Consider the following 25,383-nt stretch of genomic DNA (forward strand, 5'->3'; position numbering starts at 1 on the left):
GGAACAAAGATGATTCACAGGACAAAAATGCTAAATACATACAGTAGTTGAAAGAAAAAAGCATCACGGCTCCAATGGAAACAGTACAATACTTTGCTGTATCTCACCTGCTTCACTGAAGGTGTTATTGCAGTTGCTTGTGGCTTAAGAGGTGGTTGGCTTTTCAGTTTCTGTGCCTGTTCTTGTTCTTTAGCTAACTTTTGCTTCTCTTCAAGTGTAAGTGATGCCTTGAAAAGGGAAATTACTAACACTAAGTTGGACAGTATGGTTATTTATTGTTATTTTTATTTTATAAATTGCACTGTCAATTCAACAATATGTGGTAGAACAGAAAATATTACTTATATAAAACAAAGTGGATAAGCACAAAATCTCTTACTATAGATTGCTAAAAAGTACTTAAATAAATACAATATTAAAAGCACCATAATGAGAAATTCTGGGCAGATCTGAAATAAAAAGGTATCACAACAAAATCATTTTAGCTTTGACTTCTTAATATTGGGCATAAGATAAAGTCTTCCCAGTTTTTGAGTTCATTTAAGTATCTGCTGGTACTCGATACAGAACTACAACCAACAGTGGAATTGAAAGGGAATTTTATTTTAAGATTGCTTAGGAAACCTTTCAGGATTTTAACTCTTCTTAATGAGGGATAAAATCATAAAAATCACACAATCGCAGAATGGTTGAGGTTGGAAAGGACCTTTAGAGGTCATCTGGTCCAACCTCCCCGCTCAAACAGGGACACTCCCCCTCCACCTAAAATTAGGGAAAGGCTTCAGGTAATTAGAAATAGAAACGATAAAACATATATAATCTAGGAAGGCATTTAAATAATTAATAGCCATGAAAATAATTTTATAATTGAGTATTAACTGCAAGCATAAGCTATGTCATGTCATGCTTTTTCTTTGTTTCCTGTACCGAACCATAATTTCACATATCCTAAACATAACATTAACAATCCTTAACATATTGACTGTTCTTTTTCACATAACTTTGAATTTGTGCACTAGAAATTAGTGTTGGTTACTACATGAAAATCTATTTTTGATCCTCATCTCCATTCGTGATTTTATAAAAAAAAGTTGCCTGATCTACTGAAGCTTTAGTTTTACTAATATCTGTAAGGAGGAAGAAAGTGATGAAAAATTTATAATCCTAATTTGCCTACTTTGTGCAGAGCTATTTTTAAGGCAAGACTTTCACAGAAATTCAAGGATGTGATTTGAACATTTTTCAGTACACTTTCACATGTGAGTAGGCATTGCACTGTATAATACAGGAACAGTTTTTCTTTTAAAGCTTTAAATATGGTAAATATTTACACATACTCATTTTATGCAACCATACCAAACTTGTAGTAGACAGACACATATAAGAGAATTCCAGAACAACAAAAAAAACCATACCTTTTTCTGTTTTGATGATAACTCATTGTCTTTACTGTCAGGTCCACTAGTTAGAAGGTCCGTTCCGGTATTATTGAATACCTTGTCAATCTATTTAAGATCAAACAAACAAAATTAAGTTATGTGAAATGCTACAATTTAAGATAATGTAAATATTGACTTATTTTAAATTTTAAATTTCTATATCTAAGTAATGCAATGAAATACTGACTCTTACCTGATTACTTGTACTACTAGATCTTGCCTCTTCGGACACATTCATTTGATTAGCTATATCCAAAGATCTATACAATATCATAAAAAGATAGCTTTACAGTCACATCCACAACACTAAATCAGCAGCATAGAAAATTCTTCTGCATTTAAATAACATATAAAAAGTGCTACAACAGCAGTGCCATATTTAGAATGCTTACAAGAGACTGGAAAATTATAATATTCTAATTTGTAAAGGTTTCCTAACAATCGTTTCACGTGGTTTTTAGTTCCTCCCTTTGAATGAGGTGACACAGACTTTGGATAGCTCAAGTTAATTTGACTCAGAAACTTCAATAGTTCAAAATATTCAAATACTGCTGCCTTCTACCACTGCCACTATGTTTATGTTTCTCCAGTGTGGCTTGTGTTCTCAACAACTACAGAAAAGCAACTATCCTTGGCATATACATGTAAGGCAGAACTGTACTAGTGGAGCTGAGTATGAACTATAATAAACTGTGACTGAACAACATAAGGGTAAAGGATTTTGCTTTATAAAACCACTTATATCAAAATAACACTATCATTCTAGGACTAATACATCTTTGCTAACAATTGCGCTTATTTGAGGTAATTCTCAACCACTGAACTAAGAATTACCTAGATTTTTATTGGTATGGCTAGTTTTCTCATATTTGCTAAAAAAGAAATTTCTGCTTACTTAGTTCATCTCTAATACACATGCACTTAATACACATGCACTTACTTCTGTTGCTCTTGCATGACATGAAGTTGCTCAAGTTTTGTTTTATGCTCTGCTTCCAATCTATTAAGCATATCTCTTATAACACAGATAAAAGAATTGAACTGTAAAAGAAACATACAAGAAGTTTGGATTTTGCAGTGACAGAATTCAGACGTGTAACTTAAAAGGCAGTATCTCATAAAACTTACAGTATATGATGTGAGATAAACTACAGGCTTTTAAATTATTTATAACCCAGTTTCAATACCTTGTGTTAGATACTCAACTACAAGTGGAGTGTATACTGAAACAGTGAAAACAATATACTACTGAAAAAAACAGAAGTGAGATAACTCAGACAAAAAGCACAGTTGAATGCTACCAGATACGTTTCCCCTCCCTCAGAAAAATCCTATTAGGTATTCCATTTCTTAGTTATTTCATAGGAACACTGCTAAACTTTTATATTATCTGCAACATTTACATACAAAACTAAATGAAGAAACATTAAGATTACACTTTAACTTTTAATCTGAATTATAATTATGCTAGTTGTTAACTGCTTTTTCAGGATATTTGGAAGGTGACAGTATTCACTTTGAAGTTTTATACTAGATCAGTTATCTCCACTGAGAAAATAACAAAGTTAAGCATGCAAATACAGTAATATTGGAAGCATTTGTATTACTTTAAAAAAGAGAGACAAACAGCAATATGTTTTTTTTCCCTGTGACAACAGTTTAAATATATTCTCTGCAAATTTATCAAGTAAAAGCATGCAGAACATTTTTGTTCCTACCTGATTGAGATTAAGATTGTTCTCAATACTAAGAGGAATCAGATGCGGCAATACTTTTCCTGCAAGTTGTTCTTTGGTAATTCCCAATTTCTTATGAGTAAATGTGCATTTGTAAATACCTGACATACAATATCAAAATAGCAAAATTGTTAAGTTTAGAAAATAAAGTGAACAAACTCCAAGTTGCACTCTCCGTATATTGATCACCCGAGTGAGTACATATTGTTTCTTTGAAAATAAGAAACAAGTACTCATCCACAATATAAACACATTACAGTAAGATGTTTTGCTAACATTCAGAACAAGAGAAGACCCAAAGTAATACTTGGCAGCTATGAAACCTGGTATTACTAGTCAATGTATTGTTCAGGTCAATTACCTAAGAATATCTACCTTTGAAGAGATCATCATGAGCAAATGAGTTACCACTAACTGACAAATTGCCAAAAGAAACTAACCTGCATTAACTAAGGAAGTGTTCTTGCCTAGCAGGACAAGTGACTAGGAGTAATTATTATGCTGCTGTAACTAACAGTGACTGCATTTTACAAAGACTCTTCTTACCTAGAAGTTTGGGTCTGTGTTATACATAGGATCAGAAATCATGGGACATGTTTTATTTGTTGTGTAATCACTGAAAAAGAAACAGTGACAGGCACAAGGGATACAGCGTTAAGCGTACCGGTTCTATACAGCTTCTGAGAGGATTCCTGTGTGCTTAAATAGTTCATTTCTGGTGGCAAACACTGAACGTACTGGCACAGAAAGTGCTTCATCTGCTATGGTTTGTATTAGAACAGAGTGGTTAGCTGGCTAAAGAGGATACCACACACAAGATGCAAAGTATTATTATTCCAAAAAAAGGGGAACCCTAGTATAATGAATTGATTTCAACCCATCATTTCCAAACGGCGTTTCGCTTATCCACTGTATCCAAGTAGAATTCCAGAATACAACTGAGGTAAAAGATACGCTTTCCCTCATTCTTAGATAGCAAATGCAAGCCAAAGAATCAGGGATTAAGGAAGAGAGGGCAGCTAAAATTACTACAGATAGATGCCCTCTTGCTGATTTTGAGCATGTTAAAATAGTTTTGCCGTCACATATTTGTTACTGTGATGTTACAGCTTAGCGAGGATTGCTGTCTGTATGATTCAACTGTTGCAAATGGTCTTCTGTCTACCACTTTGCTAACAGTAAGATAAATGGTCACTGTCCTCCACACCTGGCCACACAGTCACCTCTTTCTTGGCAGTGACTCTGGTCAACTGGTCTCTGCAAGCCCATTCAGGCTGTTAAAATCACACAACCTAAGTTAGCCAAGCACCAGAGCGGTACCAGAAAAGCACAACTGGGAGTGAGGTCTCCCCCTCTAGAAGTAATAAGCCATGCCAGGTTTTGTTAGCTGTTTTGTGAAACCTCACCCAGACTACATTCCATTTCAGTGCAAAGGCACTGTACGTTTGCTTAAAACTCCAACAAAATAAGTCTAACAAAACCAGCAGTGAAGAGCAATATATCTGTACAGACAATGATTTATAGCACCTGACACACGAGAGTGGTAAGAAAACCCAATAATTACACCTTAAAAGCTCCAGCAAGGTGCTCAGCATCTGAAGAAGGAAAGATTATCTACTCTTCTCAAGAAAAGAAGCTCTGTCACTCTGTTGGCCATGAAAGTGTCACAGCTTAAGAACTGCAAAGAACACTCAGAACTACGTTGGGCCTTGAAGTCTACAAATATATATACTAGTGATACTCTAGTGATATACTAGAAGTACCAACAATACATAAAGTAACTGAACTGAGACATACTTAAGAAACAGAAACAAAGTTTTTAATAGATGTTTTTAGCAACACGCTATGTAAAGATCATCAATGATTACAAAGAATCTCTGAAATTCACAACATCAAAAGAATAAAAGAGAAAGTTGAAAATATTAATTACCTAGAATTCCCATTAGCACTGCAGGTTCCTTGGATGGAATTTGTTGTAGAAAAGGTAGAATATCATCAAGCACAAACCATTTATCTAAGTACTCCAAAATCTTTCCTAGGCAGACTAGTGAGTTTACCCGGACCTACGAAGTACGGTAACAAAATTTTAAACAAAATCTTAACTGTATTTTGCCTAAGAACACACAAAACTCAGAAGAAAGGCATTTCTGAACCTACAACCTTCAGATCTGAAATTTCAAGACAATTTAAAGCAAACTTTTGTGTTATGAAAGGAAAATATACAATTGCATATTGCTCACAAAAAAATTAGCTTTTCTACAAGAGAAACACTGTTAACATATAATACTCTGGAACACACTTTACCAATAGTTACAGTATTGTTAACAACAGTTGGCAGTTGCCAACAACACTTTAAAAATTGTTAAAGTAAACAAAAAAGTAAACTATTTTGAAAAAAAGTAAAAAAATCAAAGAAGAAATTTGGGCACATTGATGAGCTTTCCTTTGAAAACACAACAGCAGAAAGAAACAATGTAATTAACACTAACGACATTTTCTGAGGACTGAGAAATAGGTAAAATTATTAGAATACTTACAGCAAGAGAAGAAGTTTGCAAACATGCATTTTTAATTCTTGGAATTAATGAATTTTTCATTGATGGGTAATCTATTAAATTGGCAAACGTGGGAATTATGTTTAGGCAAAGCTCCTATAAAAAATATTTCACGTAAGTTTAAAGAGAAAGATGCCTGTTTATTATAAAATTAGTACTAATATTACTCAAGGTCAAAGTTAGTTTAAAATGTCTTCTCAAGCTTTCCTCTTAAGGAAATATTCATCATGTTCAGCTATGCAGACTGACTTAAAAATATCCAGAATGATAAAACAATGACACACAGATAGAACTTGGAAAATGTATTTGAAAGAGTATTCATAAATTTATAATAAAATACGTAGATAACAAGAATATCTTGCATTTACACAAAGCACCTTTACAAGAACCACAACTTATATTACGAGGGTCATCAAAATGTAACGTTTCTCTACAAATGTCAAGCAAATTTGAGCACTATCAATAATGCTCTGCAGCAATATGATAGCAGATTGAATTATAAAAGAGCATATTTAACATACTTAAGAAACAAAGAAAGAAATTACCCAATTTCAGCCCAATCTCAAAAAATAAGAGAGACAGCAATATTAGGTATAGGTTGCAAGTAAATACCTGAATAACTGAACTGCTACTGCAGATAAATCTCAAGCCAAGTATGTAGAAACAAAAACTTCTCTCCGTAATACTGCAAAGGCTTTGCAAGGGTAAGAGTCACATCTGTTTATCCAAGTCCTTCTTTAATTAATATTGTGTTTATCTCCCCCCTCCCACTCCTGAATACCTTTGGCTAAATGGAAGTTAATTCCAGTGGAAGTTAATCCACTTCTAGTGGAAAATTCCATTTTCAAAAACAACAAAAAACACCTTAGAAGTGTATAGAAAGCATAAAGAGAAAGATTAAAATACAGATGTGTAGAAATGTCACCAGAAGTTAGTTGTACTAACATGATTTTACAGCAAAGCAGATCTTCCACGTTAACTGTCAACACAGATGTTCATATCAGTGGGACCGCAGAGTAAGGCACCTATCACTAACTGGTAAGAGCATGCATGCATGCACGGTTTCTGCAGCACAGGTAATGTGTCATAAAGGTACATCCTACTTTTTGCTACGGTACCTTAGTTAGAATCCAGGATAAGAGCATTAGAACAACAGTTAAGTGGTTACTCCTTGTGAAATCAGGCAGTTTTAAATAAAGGTGGCAATTGCTATACCTGGATCTGAATTGAAGGTGCTTCCAAGGCTCTATAAACCATTGGTAGAACACTGTTCTTTATTTCATCGGGTGGAGTTTTGGTTAGAAGCAAGTCCATTTTTTGCAGGAAGATCAGTAAGATCTATGAAAAGAAGGACAGTTCAGAAGCCAAAAGTTTTAACTCCAGAAACGTATACTTACAATTTAAAGTATATTGCATCTATCATTAAAAGTTCAGAAGTTTTCTTGTAACTCAGTAAATGGTATCACTTACCATGTTGCTTGCCTGAAGGCATGGAAAACAAAAAACACTTTGACATATTATTGCATTTTAAGAACAGCAAATACAAATCAAACAAAATGTCTTCTAGACTTATATTTCTGAAATAAGTAGCCATAATGACTGAGGAGGGCGTTCTTGTTTCTATTTACAACATGGTCTTTTGTTAAAATCAACCCACAGAAATTCTTCACACACATCACTACTGAAAAATCTAAAGACCCCCAAAAACATGGATCAAATGCTGTCTTCAACACATCTAATCACAACTCCACCTGTAAAAGCCGCATTCCATGCGAATCTGAAATCAAAACTGGGAACAGGTGAAACGAATTATTACAGCTACCACATGGACATAAAATAGCTTTATTCCATTTCATGTTGGTATTGTATGTCATAAAATGGAAAAAAAAATAAAGCTGAAAAAACTCACATCTAGTTTGACTAAAAAGCAAAACTAGAATGGCACATTCACAAAGTGGGATTCATCTTGCTTAGGCTTAGCCATCCAAAAGTTAGCTGCTAGTCTTATTCATCCAGACTTGGTCTCCAATACAGAGAGCTTTGCAACTCATTTCAAGGTAACCATCTGAAATAGGTGAGACAACCTCCTACTGCTGACTGACTTCCCATTGATATCTAGGCTCCTTATAGAAAGTGGGTTGTAGTGCATGGATAAATTGTGGTAAGTGATATTATGTTCATAATAAAAAGCCAGGTATTTCACAGGAGAAAGTGATTTCAATTTTTTAAGTCTAAAAATATGTAGCTATCAGTGCTTGAAGGTCAAATAAACAGAAGCATCAGAAAGTAAAAATACAAGTGTACTAGGATGTTAATTTATAGCACTCCAGTTATTCCACACTAACTCCAAGAGCGTGATATGAACAAACAGTTTAATTAATTATTCAATGGTAATACTATAAATTGCATCATATGAAGACACTGTGAACACTGGATAACAATTTCATACTGAAATGCAGTAGCCTCCCAAGATATATTTGCTTCAAACTCAAGTGTTCTGCAAAAGCCAAGCAACAAGCTTCAAACAGATCTAAAACATCCTGAGAGGGTGTTTGGAAGAAACACTTACAGACCCTCCCCATTAGTTTAAAAAAAAAAAAAAAACAAAAAACAACAACACAGGAACTCTAAGTTTGTGCCTTGCACAGACATGATGTTGCCAATCAGACCTGGAATTCTGTTCTCTGGGACCACAAACTTTTTTTTTGCCCCAAATTCATGGTATATTGACTTTGAAAACCTGTCCTAGTCGTCTTAGAAAAACTTTCTCAAACTTTAAAGTCCATAGAAATAAAAGTGAAATGAGTCATCTAGTACACAGTGCACATTAAAAATATCAATGTATAAAAATAAAACCCATTGTGCTCCAGATATAACCTTGAGACAAACTTTTTGCAGAGAGGATGCCTCACATATCTGACGTTAAAGGTAGAAAAACACAATGTAATCTTTTAGGATGAAACAGTAGAAATGAAACATTTATTAGCTTCCTGTCAATTAGACATTTAGTTTTTTCAAGACAAAACAAAAAAACACAATGTACCAAAGAAAAAGGACACTAAGAAATTCTAATTTTCTGAGCTATTCTGAGGTAATACAGCTGTACCCTTTCTCCCCTCCACAGAATAATGGGAGTTCTCCAATGTGGTTTTCACAGAAATAAAACATCTACTTGTTCTTTCCTACGTTTAAAGCCTTTTAGTGCTTTGCAGAGAAATAACAGCAGCCAGCATTAAAGCAAGGTGAGCTAGAAGGAATGCATAGCTACCTCTTATCTGTTGAGGTGTGATGCCTAATATAGCAACAAAATTCTCAAAAATCGTCATACATAGAGTTGAAAAAAGGATGCAAATCTTCTGCTCCTTTACAGTAATTATAACTTACTACTTTTATGCATATAAACAATAATTAAAAAATATATTTTACTTGCACTGTCGCAGTACATTTGTCGAGTAAGATGGAAAAAGTTTGCAAATCTGTGCACAGCCCCCAAATAAATGATTTATTATCATAAGTAAACAGCAGTTTAAGAGAGTTTAAGAGAGCGTCAAAGTTTGAACTTTTCCACCCCAAGATTCCAGTGTTAAAGATCCAGACACGAGCAAAAAAAACATAGGTTCAGTTACCAGCAGAATATGTGCAAATATTGTACTGTACAACATGGTGGAGATCAGCCATAATAGTGATATAATGATTTAAAATATACCTTCTACAACCAACTGAAGGTAAGAGTTGAGTAGAAAACTGAATGTTTCCTTTATACTAATCTAATCTCATGTATAAATGCAAATATACCTTCAGAAAACCCAAATAAAAAGGCAGGAGCAAAGGTAAATTTTCTGAAAAAATCTGTTTTGTATGAATCAAGGCTGACTGTCTGGACAATTACAGAGCAGGTTGGGCAACCTGTGTGAAGGTAAGAGAAGAGAACTAGAACAGTCATTTTTCAGAGAAGAAGCACTGAAGAGAAAATCTGTAATCTGAACCGTAATCGAAACAACTGTAACATACCTGGATTGGTTCTTGCTGCTTAAAAACAGGACCAAGATCAGGCAGAATGAGCCTGATATATTCCTCTTTGGTGCATTCCTCAGCAATTAGTAGAACATTGGGCAAAACAAAGGGTACCATATCAGGATTCACAAACTCAGAGGTCAAGCAAGGCAAAATTCGCTGAATTATAACACGCTGAGAGATAAAAACAATCATACATCAAGTTATAACATGCTGCTATTGTGCCATTTCAACAGCTTTTGTATTAACCTGATATTAATCCCCCCCCCAACTCCCAAAAAGACAATTTTCAATTTTGAAAATATTTTCACAGTATAGTTAAGCTAATTTAAACTGTGCTACTTTCATTACTTTTCTGTTTGCACTCAAGACACAATTGGAGACTACAACCTATGAAGGACAATAAAAAGCTATTAAACGTACAGAAAACAGGACTTTAAATCACTTATATGAATTATGAAAACTCATTCTACATACTTGGTTTAGAAAAAAAATAAAAACTTTTACCACCAGAAGATTTATATATCAGTTTTTCACTACCCCATCACTCACTTTTTTCTGAACATACGAAGCTACTATACTGCCCCATAGACTCCAAGTACATTCCCACTACAAGCAGGATTCAGCTGACAAAATACGGACAATTACAATGTGGAGGTCTACTGCAGAGTTAGGCAAGCTTAAATGCTTTTAAAATCAATAAAGAGAAATACGCAGCTCGAGGGCACAGTCCCTCTCCATAATTTGTTTTTAAGACAGAAAAAAAGTGAATGCACTAAAGACAATGTGGTTATCTTATCTACGCCCTATCTATGCCCAAATTCAAAATGTCAACAATTTTTGATCAAAGGGAAAAGCTAAATTAAAAAGAAGATAGCGTTAAATATGAAGTCTGAATTTTGCACTGTGTAGTTCAAAATTGAATTCAATTAAAAATAAAGAAATGTAACACGATGGTTGAGAAGTTCAGCTATTCTATTATGTATTAAACTACTTTTCCATCATTTATGCATTATGTCTTACATAAATTTGAGAATACCACAAAAAGAAAAGGAGTCAGTCTAGACAGTGTCTAGCACTACAGAGGAGAGAAGTGGAATGACAGACCCTTTGAGAGTTCTGGGTACTGCTAGTACAGCAAAGCATTTAGTCTGTTGAGGGAAGGAAGCTTTACATCCTTCAACATTAAAGTGCCATAAAGACGCTGAAGCAATCCTACATACAAATTGGGAGAAAACATGGCAAGATAACTTCAAATAGCTATGACAGCACCTGGAAACAAAGGGAAAGCCTTATAACAGGGGAGAAGATAATGTCCTTTCAAAGTGGGATGAACTACAACAGGACATGCAACCAACGATTCCTTACACATGCTATATAGCACAATTTGCCATTTCCTGTTCCCAAATTTATTGATAGTTGAAAAAAATTTCCACAAATTATTTTCCAATCTCCTCTTTTTTCCTACTGCTCTATTCTGACAACCTCACGGCAGTCCATTATGGTACACTACTACGTATTTTTAAACTATTTCAAGAAATCATACAGACATACCTTAGGCAGCTTTGGCAGAACCTTTGGTAGCCCTTTAAAAAACTGTGATTTCTGAAGGTTATCCCTTTGAAATAATGAATCAAAATACTGAAGTGTCACTGCTCCTACGTCATCAAAGAATGGTATCTAAAAATAAGAGAAAAAGTTTATGATCTGGAGGGATACAATATTGATAATACTACAAAGATTCCATACACAATCATATTTTTACCTTCTCAATGCATCACAGTAAACAACCTTTACAACGAAGTAGCTGCAATTAACGATTAGAAAAGTAAATTTTTACATACTAAGTACTGTAACATTCACAGATAAAGGTTGATTGAGACAATTTTCCTAGCATTTTATAGTACACAATAACGCACATCATGTTTACATAAATTAACTTTGTATATGAAATAATAATTTGTCTACAAAAAAGGAAAAAAACTTTAATACTAACAGAACATCATTCATGAAAGACTGACGCAAATGCATAATGAGGACAGGATTTATTTATTTTTGTTAAATCTAAAATCCATCCCTGAATATTCAGCTTTTGGTTGGCAGTTGAATGAAAAGAATAGAAGGGTGTCTATCCCAGACCTACACAGACTGGAATGGGATGTTCTGCATTTGAAAACTTGTATGGTTAAGAGTCCTCCTTTCTGCTCGTTCTGTTTCAGGGAGGGATATATCAAACTTCATGGTCTTGTCATGCTTAGAGAGTGTCTCTCAGACCATTTAGACAACTGTTTTCACTTGAAAAATGTATGCCAATTGAAAGGATATAAAATCATATAAAGAATTTCTGCCATCAGGCAGAAAGAGAAGCTCATAGGAGTAGGGCAATAAAGAAAAAAATAAATCTGCATAGAATTCAAGCTAGTCTGAAGCGTAGACTTAAATTCTATATTCTAAATCACATACCAAAAGGAGTCTTAAGTACAGGATCGTGGCACTGTGCATAGGTTACCTTAACCTCATTTAAAATAGCAAGGCCCATGTAAAGCTCCACATTAGCTTTAGGAAGACCTTAAAGCAGCCTTCCAGTACCTAAAGGGGGCCTACAAGAAAGATGGAGAGGGACTTTTTGCAAGGGCATGTAGTGATAGGCCCACGGGTAACGGCTTTAAACTGAAAAAGGTAGATTTAGATTAGATAATAGGAAGAAATTCTTCACTCAGAGGGTGGTGAGGCACTGGCACAGGTTGCCCAGAGAAGCTGTGGATGCCCCATACCTGGAAGTGTTCAAGGCCAGGTCGGGTGGGGGGCTTTGAGCAACCTGATCTAGTGGAATGTGTCCCTGCTCATGGCTGGGGGGTTGGAACTACATGATAATACACAAAAATCATAAGCCAAAAGTTAATCCTGAAATTCAGTGCTCTTTGTCACTTCATGGCTTTAAAATCCTTCCAGTACATTTTGAAAGACTGAATTTAATAAAATGTATCATAGAAAATACTGTATTGGAAAGTAACAAAATACTGTTGCACTGAATGATTATTTTAAATTCTGTTTCAGCATACACTTCTTTCATACTAACAAAGGTTAGAGTAAGGACAACTTTAGGCACCAGCTAACACTACTATTTCCCAAGTAATTCAAAAACATTTAACATTTCAACCAAAAGATTAACAAGAAGAAAAACTTTAAAATAGCTTTATTGTTTCTACAAGTCAAACACTATTTTCCCTCTTTCCTATAGCCACTGTAGTTTCCACGAACTGACCTTAGTCATTTGATCTGCATCTGGTCTGACTGCTGGAGCTACATTTAAGAGTAGCTTTACATGTTCACGCACCTCCTCTGGTATATTCTGAAGATTACTGGAGCTTAAACGGCTCAGCTGCACAAGTAATTAAAGCACATGCACCATGAAGTCAGGAAATCCTGCATATGACTATTTCCAATATACATTAGGACTATACTTTATCCTCTTGGTGGTTTCTCTACCCACACCTTTGATATCCCTCCCTCCTCCCCTTTCACAACCCATTTGCTTCTGATACCTCGGTTTTCTTTCCATTTCCCAATAGCCTACCTGTGTCAGGTCACATCCCCCTGTTCCCAACTTCTAATTGTGTTCAGGTTATTAGAAAACACAAAAGCAGTATTTTTAAAGAGGTACACATTATTATCTGAAGTCTTGTTTAGACATATTAAAATACATTACATAATATTAAAACAACGGGCACCCAAAGAAGATACAAAGGAAATTTGCACATGAATGTACATTATGCCAGCTGTTCCAATTGACTGTCTTCTGTTAATGTTCATAGCCCACAGAGAATGTAAAATAGCTGGTAATTAAATGGACACCAATTGATCAAGTCACTCTGAACTCGGCAATCTTCACCAGTCCTACACTGGTCATTCATTGCTTTCTGTTAAAACACTGTTCACCCTGACAGGTAAAGCATTTATCCTACAAGACCAGCATTCAACATGGTTACAGAGCAAACAGCTGAAAAACAAACTTTGTAGTTCATAAAGTTGGTACACGTAACTTCCTCTACACATATTTTAATTTTCCATATTTTACCAGGATTTTTTTTCCTTATTGTAAAGACAGCATGCAAAGTAAGATAACATTACTGGATTGGTTGTGGTGGAGCACTGGTATCGCGTCTAAGATATTTAAATCTGCTGTAAAACAGTCACTTTTCAAATATGAAAATCAATGTATAATATTTATAAATAGAATACCTGATCGAGTTGTCTACTAAAACTTTTATAAATATCCTGCTTGTTGACCTCAAAAATTGGTTTCCCTTTATTAAACACTGCATACATAACAGCTCCTAGGGAGTACATATCACTGGCTGTCTCACAGCTCACAGAAAGAATGTATTCTGGTGCCAGATATTCAGGATTTGGAAGACACAAGGATGGCAAGTTTGGATCCCATTCCTTACAAGGGAACTTTGGCTACGAGAGAAATAAAAAAAAGTACATTTATTACGGATTTTTATAGAATTTAAATAGGAAACTCGAGCAGCAAAAAAAGAAAAACTAATCCACTCAAATTCAATTATGCATGAAACAGAAATGGAGTAAGGCAAAACTATTAAGAATCTATGTCTGTAACTTCAAGTGATCAGCTCGCGGTTAAGTCTGAACATTAGAATTAGTAACAGTAATGTGAATGTGATAGCACTGCTGTAAAGAGGGAAACAAACTATGATAGGAATTCATTTCAGGAGATAGCAAGCACAGAATGGATGTTATAGACTAAACTATTTGGGCACATGCCTACAGGTGAGCATTCTCCTGTACATTCTGCAGGTGAGCAGAAGTGCCACAGGCACTTTCAGCTGGTCTGAGACCATCACTAGCCTATTCTGAGTCTACTGAGCCAAGTTGGCCTCTTTCTCTCTGATGACCAAAGGCATCAGTCCAGACCTGTACCATATGTTCAAGCCTGTACCGTATGTTCAAACTTTCTGCCAACAAAATAGAGGTGAACATTAAATAAATGATTCTGTATTAAAATGCAAGCTCAAGAACCTGGTTTCAGATAGAAATCTGAATTTGAAATTTAATAATGAAAATCTATCTGAAGATCTATTACCTCCTGTTCAGATGGATTTGTTGATTGGATACAAAAATCGAAGCCTGTAATTTTCCATGCTCCACTCTTATTCAAAATTATATTTTCAGGAGTAACATTTCCATGGACCATTTTAACACTGCTATGCAAAAAGGACAAGCCTTCAGAAACCTGTTAATAAAAGATTATTTCAGGTTAAATATTTCCCTAGATATGCTGTACAACATTTATAAAATTTCTGTCATGTCTACAACCTTATTTCTTGTGGTCATGGTTATATTGATGTTAACAAAGGAATTTTTTACCACTGACTTTAGACTATGTTTTAAAAATTATGTACGAAGGAAATTAAATACAGATAGGTAAGCAGCAGATGAAATTACTAACATTGATGAACTATCAATGTTGAACAAAATTTTCACCAAATAAAAACCTGAAAGCTATTGTCCCTCCACAGAAAGTAAAGATTCACGAATGACACCTCTAGTACAAACATTTATATAGAATATAAAAGATTCATTTCGTTTCTTATTTTCCATGTCAGAATAAGCAAAAATAGCAGCAACTTATAGAGCATCTAGTATTCATCCTCTCTTAAACTTATAGTGATCAGGCCACTATCATCTCTCACTTCGCAATTATTTGATTTACTATACACAGACAACGTAAACTTTGTAAAATGATGATTAATACTAAATGCATAAGAAATTTTTAAATGCAAAATTGCCATACCTGAAGCAAGCCATATTTGGTCTCCACATCATAAAGTTTGTATTCTTTAATGTCAGATGGTAAAGGAGAAGGTAGATTGTCCCAGCTGCCAAGAACATTAGCTAAACTTGCACACACTGGTTCTGTACAAAATGCCAAGCAGTCTCTATAGAGAAAACAACAGAAAAACAACAAAAAAAAGTTTCTTGTAAATAAATGTAATAGAACTCTTGACTGCAAACAAAGAACAATACAGACATCATATCACGCATTATCAGACTTGGTATTAACCTAAAAACATGTTTTATTTCAGGTTTTGAATCACTGTAAGCATTTATATTAGAAGTTTTATATATATTTACACATATATAAAAACTTAAAATTTAAAAAAATAATCTTATGAAAATATATAAATCAGCTTAAGTTATTCTATTCTGATAACACTCCGATGAGGTTATTCTGTTAACATCACCGATGATGCACACAGAGCTTCATAAAAAGTTTTTTTTTTTTTAAATAGGTACTTTTCTTGTCCTGACTCAAGAAAAATCAAATGAATAATTCTTGCTATTGTTAAACCTTGTAAAATCAGGCTGTTAGCTGTGCCTAAAACTGGCATGCCCCCAACTGAAGCAATGCTTAATGTAGTCAAACTGTAATCAGAAGCAAAAGTAACAACATGTAAGGTAGCATCTGAATATTCTTTTACTTTGCAAAGTAATATAAAACAAGTACACACAAATATGCTTGTTATATGACCTGCACTTTGCCTGCAAAGTGACTGCTTTCCTAATTATTTGTTCTACTGCTTTCTTCGTGAACAACTGAAGGTCTTGTTTATGGATCTTTGTATTAGCGGTATCTAAAAAGCATAGATGAAGCAAGTTTCCACACATAAAGTAGACTAGTTGTAACACTTTGCTTCCAAATTTCAAATGTTGAAGTCCTGATTTTTTTTATTGGAGAAAGCACATTGTAGATGGTAGTGCACATTGTCGGTCTAAGAAGGAATATTTCATGAGAACACTAAAACATTGCATCAGTATCAACATAGAAAACGAGGCTGAGTACCACTAATGAAGATATATTTCTGAATAATAAAATTATAGGCAAGAAGACTAACCTAACTTTTTGTTTATTCCTTAAAAATAACACAGAAGACACAATGTCTCAGCATGAATCTACAACAAAGCTTTTCTGTATCTCAACAGATTAACATGCTTGCTCTTTGTAAAATAAGACTGATGAAACATGCAAGACTCTTACTACTCATCCAGATTTAGTGACTTAAGTCTTTCCTGCTGCCTTTCTGAAGGGAAAAAAATGAAAATTAAAATTCCCTGATTCATAAGCCTCAGCTACCCTGACTGAACCCTCATCACCATTCTGTTGAGAGCATCCCCTCCACTTCTATTAACACAACTAGGGCTACAAACTCATTCGGGAGTAATCACAAGGAAGAATCAGAGCACAGAAAGACAAAGTTCTTCATTTTTAATTCAATTTCAGCTTTACCATGGAACTTATACATTTAGTTATAGTTAAGGCATAGATGATAAAAAATACCTAGGAAATGGTTATTCTGTGTTTTTCACAACATACAAACTCTGGTTGCTGTTGTTTTGAGGGCATAATAAAAGGCTTTTGTTTATTTATTTTTTTTAAAAACTTTAGGAGTTAATTAAATAAGGACCCAAGACAGAGAAACGGAAGGATGGGCAAATCTAATTAAAGGAACTGAACACTGCAAGGGCTGATGTCTGCTGTACAGTGCAGCTTCTTTAACTGTTCCCTGAATAACATTAAGATGACATTCAGAGTGACAATAAAAAGTTGAAAACCCTCATGACCTTCCCCAGTAGGATCAGCTTTCTATTTTAACACAAAACCTTCATTTTATTTGTCAGATTTTAGTGTGCTGTTATCACTACAGTTGAATAATAAATGTGTAAGACTAACCCATTACTGTGCCTAGCGACCAATCACACATAAATCCAATAAGCACTACAAAAATGCACCAAATTTTGTCTCCCTCAAACGCCAAATGAGGATCTTATAAACACATGCGGCCACAATGGATACAGTTCACCCAAAGTCTCCAATCTCCCATGCATGAAGTATCTCATAAATGGAACAAGTGAATGAACAACCTTTTGAAGGAAAACGAATATAAGAGACTTCTTTAAAAGTGAAATTAATTGAACTACCACATATTCTTGCTGTAAGGGTCATGTGTAGTTACACCTAAGATCACACAATAGATTATCAATTAGATTTACAACAGGGATGCATCCTACGACTTGGTGAAAAAAGATCTGAGGGTGGGCAGAATACCATTCTCACATGAGTAAATATATTCAGATGTATATAAATATATACATCAGATGTACATGCTGAATGCTCCAGGTATTTTTTTATTCAATAAAACAATAACTAAGAAAGTCTGTTCTAAACTTTACTACAGGTTACCTGGATTCTTCCAATGGATGTTGAACAGTAAGCAGTCGAGGGTGTCGAAGTCTGGTTAGCTGCTGAACACCTCGTTTTAAAGAATCAATAATCTGATCCTTTTCAAATTTTTGGTACTTGTCTATTAGCTTCTTATCAAATACAAAAACAGCCACTTCCTAGAAATAAGCAACAAAAATCTTTCAGTATATAACACATCCAAAAAACAAAGCCTATACACAATTACATGTGCACACATTTTTTAAATCAACAGTTCAATGCTACCAATGCAAGAAGTATTTCAATGTGTATCTACGTATATATCAATGTTTATCTACTTACTCTATCCTAGTCATAATCATTGTGTTTGCATATAACCTCTGGAATATATATTTTAAGATTATTGTGCTACTGCTCCCAACCTTACAAACAGTAATGCATAAACTATAACGTCTACCTATAGAATGACCAAGCAATGGATACACAAGACAGACAATTGCTTGATTTTAAGTAGACGGAAGCATTTACATTAACTATGAACAAATAAAATATTCTGAGGATATGCATTCATTCGGCATTAAATATATCAAGTGGTACTTTATTAAACTACACCCTGTCTCAGTGTTATGTTCCAAACCAATATGTTTTATATTAAATTAGATTTTCATGAGAGAGAATTTATGGTGACAGAATATCTGAGTAATCACTTAACCTGACCATTCACAAGATAACACATTTGGAATTTTTTTTACATTTCACATGTGAAATGAAACGCCAGAAATGCAATAGATTTTAAAATAGAGGAAAGAGTTCTTCCAACCAACCTCTGCAAATGGAAAAGGAGAAAATTAAGGAATTTATATGAAACTTCAAAATTACATAATTGGATGTGAAATAAAAAAAATTTTTTAGTGGAGACTACATCTCCACTATGGAGGCCATTAAACAGAAATAAATCAATTGAAGAAAAAAGGAATTAAAAAATTTTATCATGAAACAAAACTGAAGCCTTTTTATATCCTACAACAGTGTCATGATGAATAATAAAGTTAAAAAACAGTAGAAAATAATATGAAAACACAGTTTTAGTTCCAAGAGGAAACATATGCTCTAGTATTGCACATTTTATATCCATTATTTTAACTAAAATCTTCAGGAACAGTTACATTATTCATTAAAAAAAGATGACCTCTAGCAATAGACTAACATAAATAAATAAATCAGTCCAATACACAAAAATAAGTTTATATTTTTTATCTGGTGCCTGTTTCATTAAACTGCTAGCAGGTGAATGCCTATAACTAACTCAACTAAGCACGCGTTTCCTGATTCTGTCCATCTCCTCTCCCTGTTCCAGCCCCAAGTGGGATGAGTCGAACAGTAACATTGACATAACACAGGGAAGAACCAATCACAGGGGATGGCAGACATACTTTTTACTCACAATTCAAAAGAAACACATGTTCCAGTACAGCATATTAATGGTTTGAGCAGTAAAGTGACCAATAACAAAATCTCCAACTAATATCGCAGTTCTGAAAACATTTCTGTTTTCAACAAGTCAACAATATCAGATAGTGAATATTTAAATCAGAAAGCATGGGACATCAGCCATATTTTGAATATTTTATGATGGCTATAAGTCCTGTTGGTGCTTGCTGCAATCCTGCATGATTTGAAGTTTGACAGAATATTTACATGTTCAAAATTAGCTCAAATACTTATATGCATATGAAATTCCGGTATTCTAGTTGCTGTCACGTTGACTTTGTAGGTACAAATGCCTTTTTTTTTTTTTTTAAAACATCATTATGAAGTTTCAAGAATCAAAACAATTTGAGCTGTGTGGCAACATTCTTTCAATACCTTCCTTTCATGTAACACATCTGATACCAGAAGAAAATCACCATGCTGCCCATGGACTACCCATGTCCCCTAAAATGTTCAATGTGTTCTGGTATTAATAATTCAAAATACAGCATTCTGAAATGGGAGATATTCAATTCTATAACCTACACCAATTTCATATGCAAGCATCAACAACATAGTATCTTCACACCCATAAGTCACCAAGTATCGTGCAGAAAAATGACAGAAGAGCTGAGTCTATAGAGAGACCAGAGAGACTGCGGAACATACTCAAGTTACAAAAATTACTGAAATGATATAATATACCTGGAAGCACTTAAAAGCATTCAGAATTTTGCACTGCATAAGACAAATAACCCTGTCAGATTTTGACTATGAACACATCATTTTTGTTCTTCCTTTTCTATTTTACAACACCTGATATTCAACCCTAAAAAGGAAGGAGGGCTACTGACTGTAGCTGATAGAGGTTCCATTTGCTGGTGATATAACTCCTTTCATGGAAACTTGAAACTGCAAAGGTTTATGTAAAGTTAGTAATTCTTTCCACAGAAAGACCTAGGAAAACTTCCAATTGTATTTTTTACTTCATAGGCTTAAAAGAAGAGAAACTTCCTTCTGCAAATGACGACTTGTTATTTAGTTCTTCAGTTGCATCGTAATTCCAACTTTATGATATGAAAATAAATTCAGCATAAAAGAGAATAAAATATATTCAAAAATACAACTGCTTTAAAAAAAGTGAAAAAAAAATAATTTAAGAAACATTTGTACTATGCTTTTAGTCATATGGTCTGAATTTTTGGGTAGACCTGTATGGTGCCAGGAATTGGACTCGATGATCCTTGAGGGTCCCTTCCAACTCAGGATATTCTATGAAATTAGGGGCAAAACAGCCTTTATCTTTAATTACAAAAACTTCCATTCATTACGTGACAGAAAGTAAACACACCTTGTTCAGCATGCTCTTGTCTCAGCAGTGTACTGATAGCTCCACCACCTGAGCCAGGAAGAACAGACAAGTACATAGAGCTGTAGATAGCCACTCAAGAGATCTCTGTTTAGATCACAATTCTGCTCACAAACACGAGCCAGCCCGCACCTTCTTTCTCACCTCCTACATGCTTAAAGGGCTTCACTTCAAAGCAGTATTAGAAAGGTAACGCTCAGTGATGATGTTAACACAGTTGTATGCTATGATGTGCACCATGCAAATACTTGCCGAGATAAAGATCTTAAAGAAATCATCTGTTGTTAGAATTTTTATCATGAATCACTGAAAAAAAAAAAAAAAAACAGTTCTACAATACCTTTGCCAAGGAATTAAATGTCACTCTAAGTATTTTGCATACAACTTGTAAAAATGGTGTTAACTGTGCAAACAGGAGTAAGCATTGCCCACAACATGCAAGACATAGGACATATTTTAATTGGGCTATAATCACATTAGCTCACCAGTAACACTTTTAGACCCTAAACAGAAAAGGGTAAATCAGTGTTCTTGGATTGTGCTCACCTATTTCAGGGGAATCCTGTTGACCATTGTCCCAAAGACCTGTTTTTCACCAATACTTGCATTTGTAAAGGTTTTGTATCCTTGTAGTACGAATCACTAAATGCTCCAATTTCCTTTTTTTTTTTTTTTTTTTTCCCTTTTTCTGGCTTCTTTGGGCGGTTTTTATTTGTGCTGGGTGTGGATGAGATGGAGTTCATTTTCTCTATATAGCAGCCCACATGGTGCTGTGTTTCAGACTTGTGGCTGAAACGGTGCTGATAGCACATCTACCTTTTGGCTGTGGCTGAACAGAGCTTGTACAGGGTTCAAGGTTTCCTCATTTTCCCACTCTGCCCTGTCAGCATGTGGGCTGGGGGTAGGCAAGAGACTGGGAGGAGACGCAGCTGGGACAGCAGATCCAAACTGACAAAAGGGACATTCCATGCCACATAATGTCACATTCTGCAATATTAACAATGTAGAGGAAGAACAAGGGGTAGGGGGAGGTTTGTCTTCCAAGGTGGCCATTGTTCAGGGACTGGCTGAGTATTAGTCTGCCTGTGGGAAGTGGTGAACAATTGCTTTTGCTCTGCCTGTTGGTTTGTGCTCCCTCCCCTTTTTCTACACTTATTAAGCTACGAAACCTGCAACTCTTCTCACTTCTGTTCTTCCTATTTTTCTCCCCTGTCCTGCTGAGGACACTGAGTGAGCAACTGTGTGGGTGCTATTTGAGGTCTCCCAACACATCCTCAAAGTCCACTTCCAGTCCTGCTTCTTGTGGGATCTGCATTCCTTATAAAGGCACACCAGCTCTGGAGACTTGCTAACATTGTCAGTTTGAAATATGCATCCACATTTACTCAACTAAACACCTTATTAGCCAACAGAAAACAAAAATCCAGCTACCATCTCAGCCAATACAACTGCTAAAAAAAAAAAGGAAAAAAAAGTAATTCCTGGATCTTAAGAAACCAGGTAATGAAGAGTCAAAACTAAAAGCAAGTCCTACCCTGTTCTCATGCAAAGAGAAAGAAGTATTACCGATGTCCATCAACAAATGCCATGACCAAAGGAAACAAATATAAACAGTGCACCTACTAAGAACTTTTGGTGCTTCTTAGTAACTTGTGCCCCATCACTTCAATTCTAGCTCTTGGTGTCCTCTACCCCCAACCAGGAAAAGGCAACCAGTCAGCCATGTCATACTTTCCTCTTTTGCCCCCAAGAGAAAGGCAAGCCACCCAAAGACTGCAGAAACACACTGGGTTTGTGTGTCAATAAAGAAGCAAACACAACTACGAAGAACTTCTACATAAAGATTCTAAAAGCTGTGGAAATACAATGATAATGTAATAGCAACACTTGTGCCTATCCATTTCATTGCATCTTGAGAAAGGACGTTAACGATACAAAACACATCCAAGTACTACAGTACTCCATCACTCTACTTCCAAGGACATACAGAATAGTGTACAGGAATAATGGCAGAGATTAAGCACAAAACAATAAGGAAAGGAAAAAACACAATACTGAATAACTGCAGTTCACCATCTATCCTGTGAACTGAATGATGTATTTGTGGAAATAAATGTGATCATGTTGTTAAAGGCTAAGTTGTAAACATAGAAACAAAGGGAATTCTAAGGTAGAGGGCTTGATTTTAGGAACTTTGTTTTGCCTTTCACATGTTCTCCTTTTTACTTATATGCACTCATACGTTTAAAAAAAAGTTTGCCTTTATTTTACCTTGCTTTCCCATCAATTTGTTTCAGACATAAGGTATACAACACAACTATTTCAGTTTTGAAATTAATTAACCTTTATAGTTTGAATAACAAAAAGTTTTAATTTTAAAGATACTGCATGTACATTAGCCAAAACCAAACAGCTGATTTACCTACCATTAATATATTTAGTACTATCACAATAAAAGCTAAACATGACTGTAGCAGTCCTGAAGTACAAACCATTATCTCTTTAATTCTGCTAGTTTTTATGATTAAACTGGCAAGAACATTCTGAAGCGATCTTACCCTATCTTTTTCTTTGATTGCTCTTTCTACACAGAAAAAAGGACAAGTACCACATTATGCCAGAAAAACCTAAGCATATAAAGATGTAATGTTGTATAACTAGAAAGGGTGTTAACTAGAAAGACTAGAAAAATATTTTAAACAAGCAGTAAATCAGCTATCAAATAGCACGAAACAAATACATGCACACAGGTAAGTATTTTCCTCACTTTCTGTTAGTTTACCATTCAGTCACCAAGAAAGTAAGCAAGAAAAGGCATGATGTATTAAAAAAAGGTAAGCATTTGGAAAACCAGGAAAAACAGAAAGGGAGGAACCAGGTAGAAGTCTGAAAAGAATGTATCTACTGTAGTATCATACGTATCTACTGTCACAAGATAGGGAATTTTGTAACTGTCACAGACTTAAAATAGAAACCGAATTAATACACATTTGAAATCTTAAATTCAGCTGATCAACTTCTGTAAGACAGATGACTTCCACTTGTTCTGGGAACAAACATTTCAGATAAGCTACTGTTGCAAAACTAGTGATCCAAACATAGCTGTTTTTATATGGCTACAATGACTTATTACTTGTGTTGTTACAAAGCAACAAGAAGGATGATTAAGCTTACATCCAGCTTGTCAGATCACAACATACATTTGCTGTAAAAATACATAAATAAGTAATTAAATAGAAGCTAAGCGCTTGTAGCTCCATGCATGACTTCACAGAAATGACTGTTACCACTTTTAAAAAAGACAGCCAGCCACTTCCACATTGCCCAAGCAACACTCTAAAGGTACGTGCAAAAGAAAAAAAAATGTAACGTTAAACAACAGATATAGTGCAATGCAATTGAGCACACAGTGTTGGTCTTGATGGGCAGCTTCGTTCTGCAATATCAAACTATGCTGACATGATGTTACCTAACTGGCAATATTAATAATGAATGGTAATTACATGTCAAATCACCAGCCAGCTAAAATTCTCTGCAATACAACTGCCTCTGTATTTTTAATGACCGAGGATGGCATACAAACGCACAGGCGTTTGGAAGGATTTATGGAGACAATACAGATTCAAATACAGTAACACTTGGACTAACCTTCTGTAAAGTCAGCCATCAGAACGCTCATCCAAAGCTGAAAAAACATGACAGACTGGAAACAAGTTCCATATACTGTCAACTGGGCAGACTGAAAGGAAGTTTCAGTAACCCTCTATACCCTCAAAGCTATGCCTGGTACAGGTCAATTACTTACTGAACACTGAGATTGTATCAGCTCTATCAAAATTATATTTTCAGTGTTATCACTGCTTTGAATAAGACAAAAAAAATCATTACATTTGGTAAATTCAGTAAACAATGGATGTATTGAGTCCTGGAACAACTAGACAGATGCAGGAGAATCATACGAGCACAATATATGCTTAACATTATGCAGATTCTGACACAATCAGATCACACATTCCCCACATATTATTCACTCTGCATGTTATGTTTCTTTTCCATTTGCTACAGTTTATTTTCCTACCATCTAACAGATTATACCCATGTTTTCCAAAGTTATTCCCTTGTATCCTGTTCTTTTTGGTGCATCTGTAGCATTGATTCATTCTCTAAGTGACTTCATATCACTTCAGCATCAAGTTTAACGGAAGGCTGTATCTTATTAACTCTTATATTTACTCACTGAAAATTCTATTTCCTCTCCAAGTTTGAAAGAGAGATTTCACATTTCTCCCATACAACAAAATCACACTCTATAATAACAGCTCTTACAACTCTATTTCTGACAAGCCTTCTTCCAAAGTCACTGTTGTAGTTCAACCCAGCCAGCAGCTCAGCACCACATAGCTGTTTGCTCACTTCCCCCAGGTGGGATGGGGGAGAGAACTGCGGAAAAAGGTAAAACTCATGGGACAAGAAAGCATAATAGGACAGAAAAGGAAGGGAAAAATAATACTATATATAAAACAAGCAATACACAATGCAATTGCTCACCACCTGC

General features: G+C 35.0%; 1 protein-coding gene across 1 annotated transcript in view; it reads right to left on the reverse strand.

Moving 5' to 3' along the window:
* Positions 1 to 25,383, reverse strand: part of SCYL2 (SCY1 like pseudokinase 2) — a 38,083-nt gene that overhangs the window by 6,460 nt on the left and 6,240 nt on the right. The window contains exons 3-17 of the mRNA XM_083820762.1: positions 18,011 to 18,168; positions 15,563 to 15,707; positions 14,852 to 15,001; positions 13,987 to 14,208; positions 13,010 to 13,126; positions 11,299 to 11,424; positions 9,742 to 9,918; positions 6,946 to 7,068; positions 5,713 to 5,826; positions 5,106 to 5,238; positions 3,158 to 3,276; positions 2,380 to 2,480; positions 1,633 to 1,699; positions 1,416 to 1,505; positions 108 to 227 (exon numbers count right to left, since the gene is read on the reverse strand). Coding sequence (XP_083676888.1) covers positions 108 to 227; positions 1,416 to 1,505; positions 1,633 to 1,699; positions 2,380 to 2,480; positions 3,158 to 3,276; positions 5,106 to 5,238; positions 5,713 to 5,826; positions 6,946 to 7,068; positions 9,742 to 9,918; positions 11,299 to 11,424; positions 13,010 to 13,126; positions 13,987 to 14,208; positions 14,852 to 15,001; positions 15,563 to 15,707; positions 18,011 to 18,168 — 1,962 coding nt within the window. The remainder of the gene's footprint in view (positions 1 to 107; positions 228 to 1,415; positions 1,506 to 1,632; positions 1,700 to 2,379; positions 2,481 to 3,157; positions 3,277 to 5,105; positions 5,239 to 5,712; positions 5,827 to 6,945; positions 7,069 to 9,741; positions 9,919 to 11,298; positions 11,425 to 13,009; positions 13,127 to 13,986; positions 14,209 to 14,851; positions 15,002 to 15,562; positions 15,708 to 18,010; positions 18,169 to 25,383) is intronic.

The sequence above is a fragment of the Anser anser genome (assembly GCF_964211835.1).
Source record: "Anser anser genome assembly, chromosome: 1".
NCBI classification, from domain to species: domain Eukaryota; kingdom Metazoa; phylum Chordata; class Aves; order Anseriformes; family Anatidae; genus Anser; species Anser anser.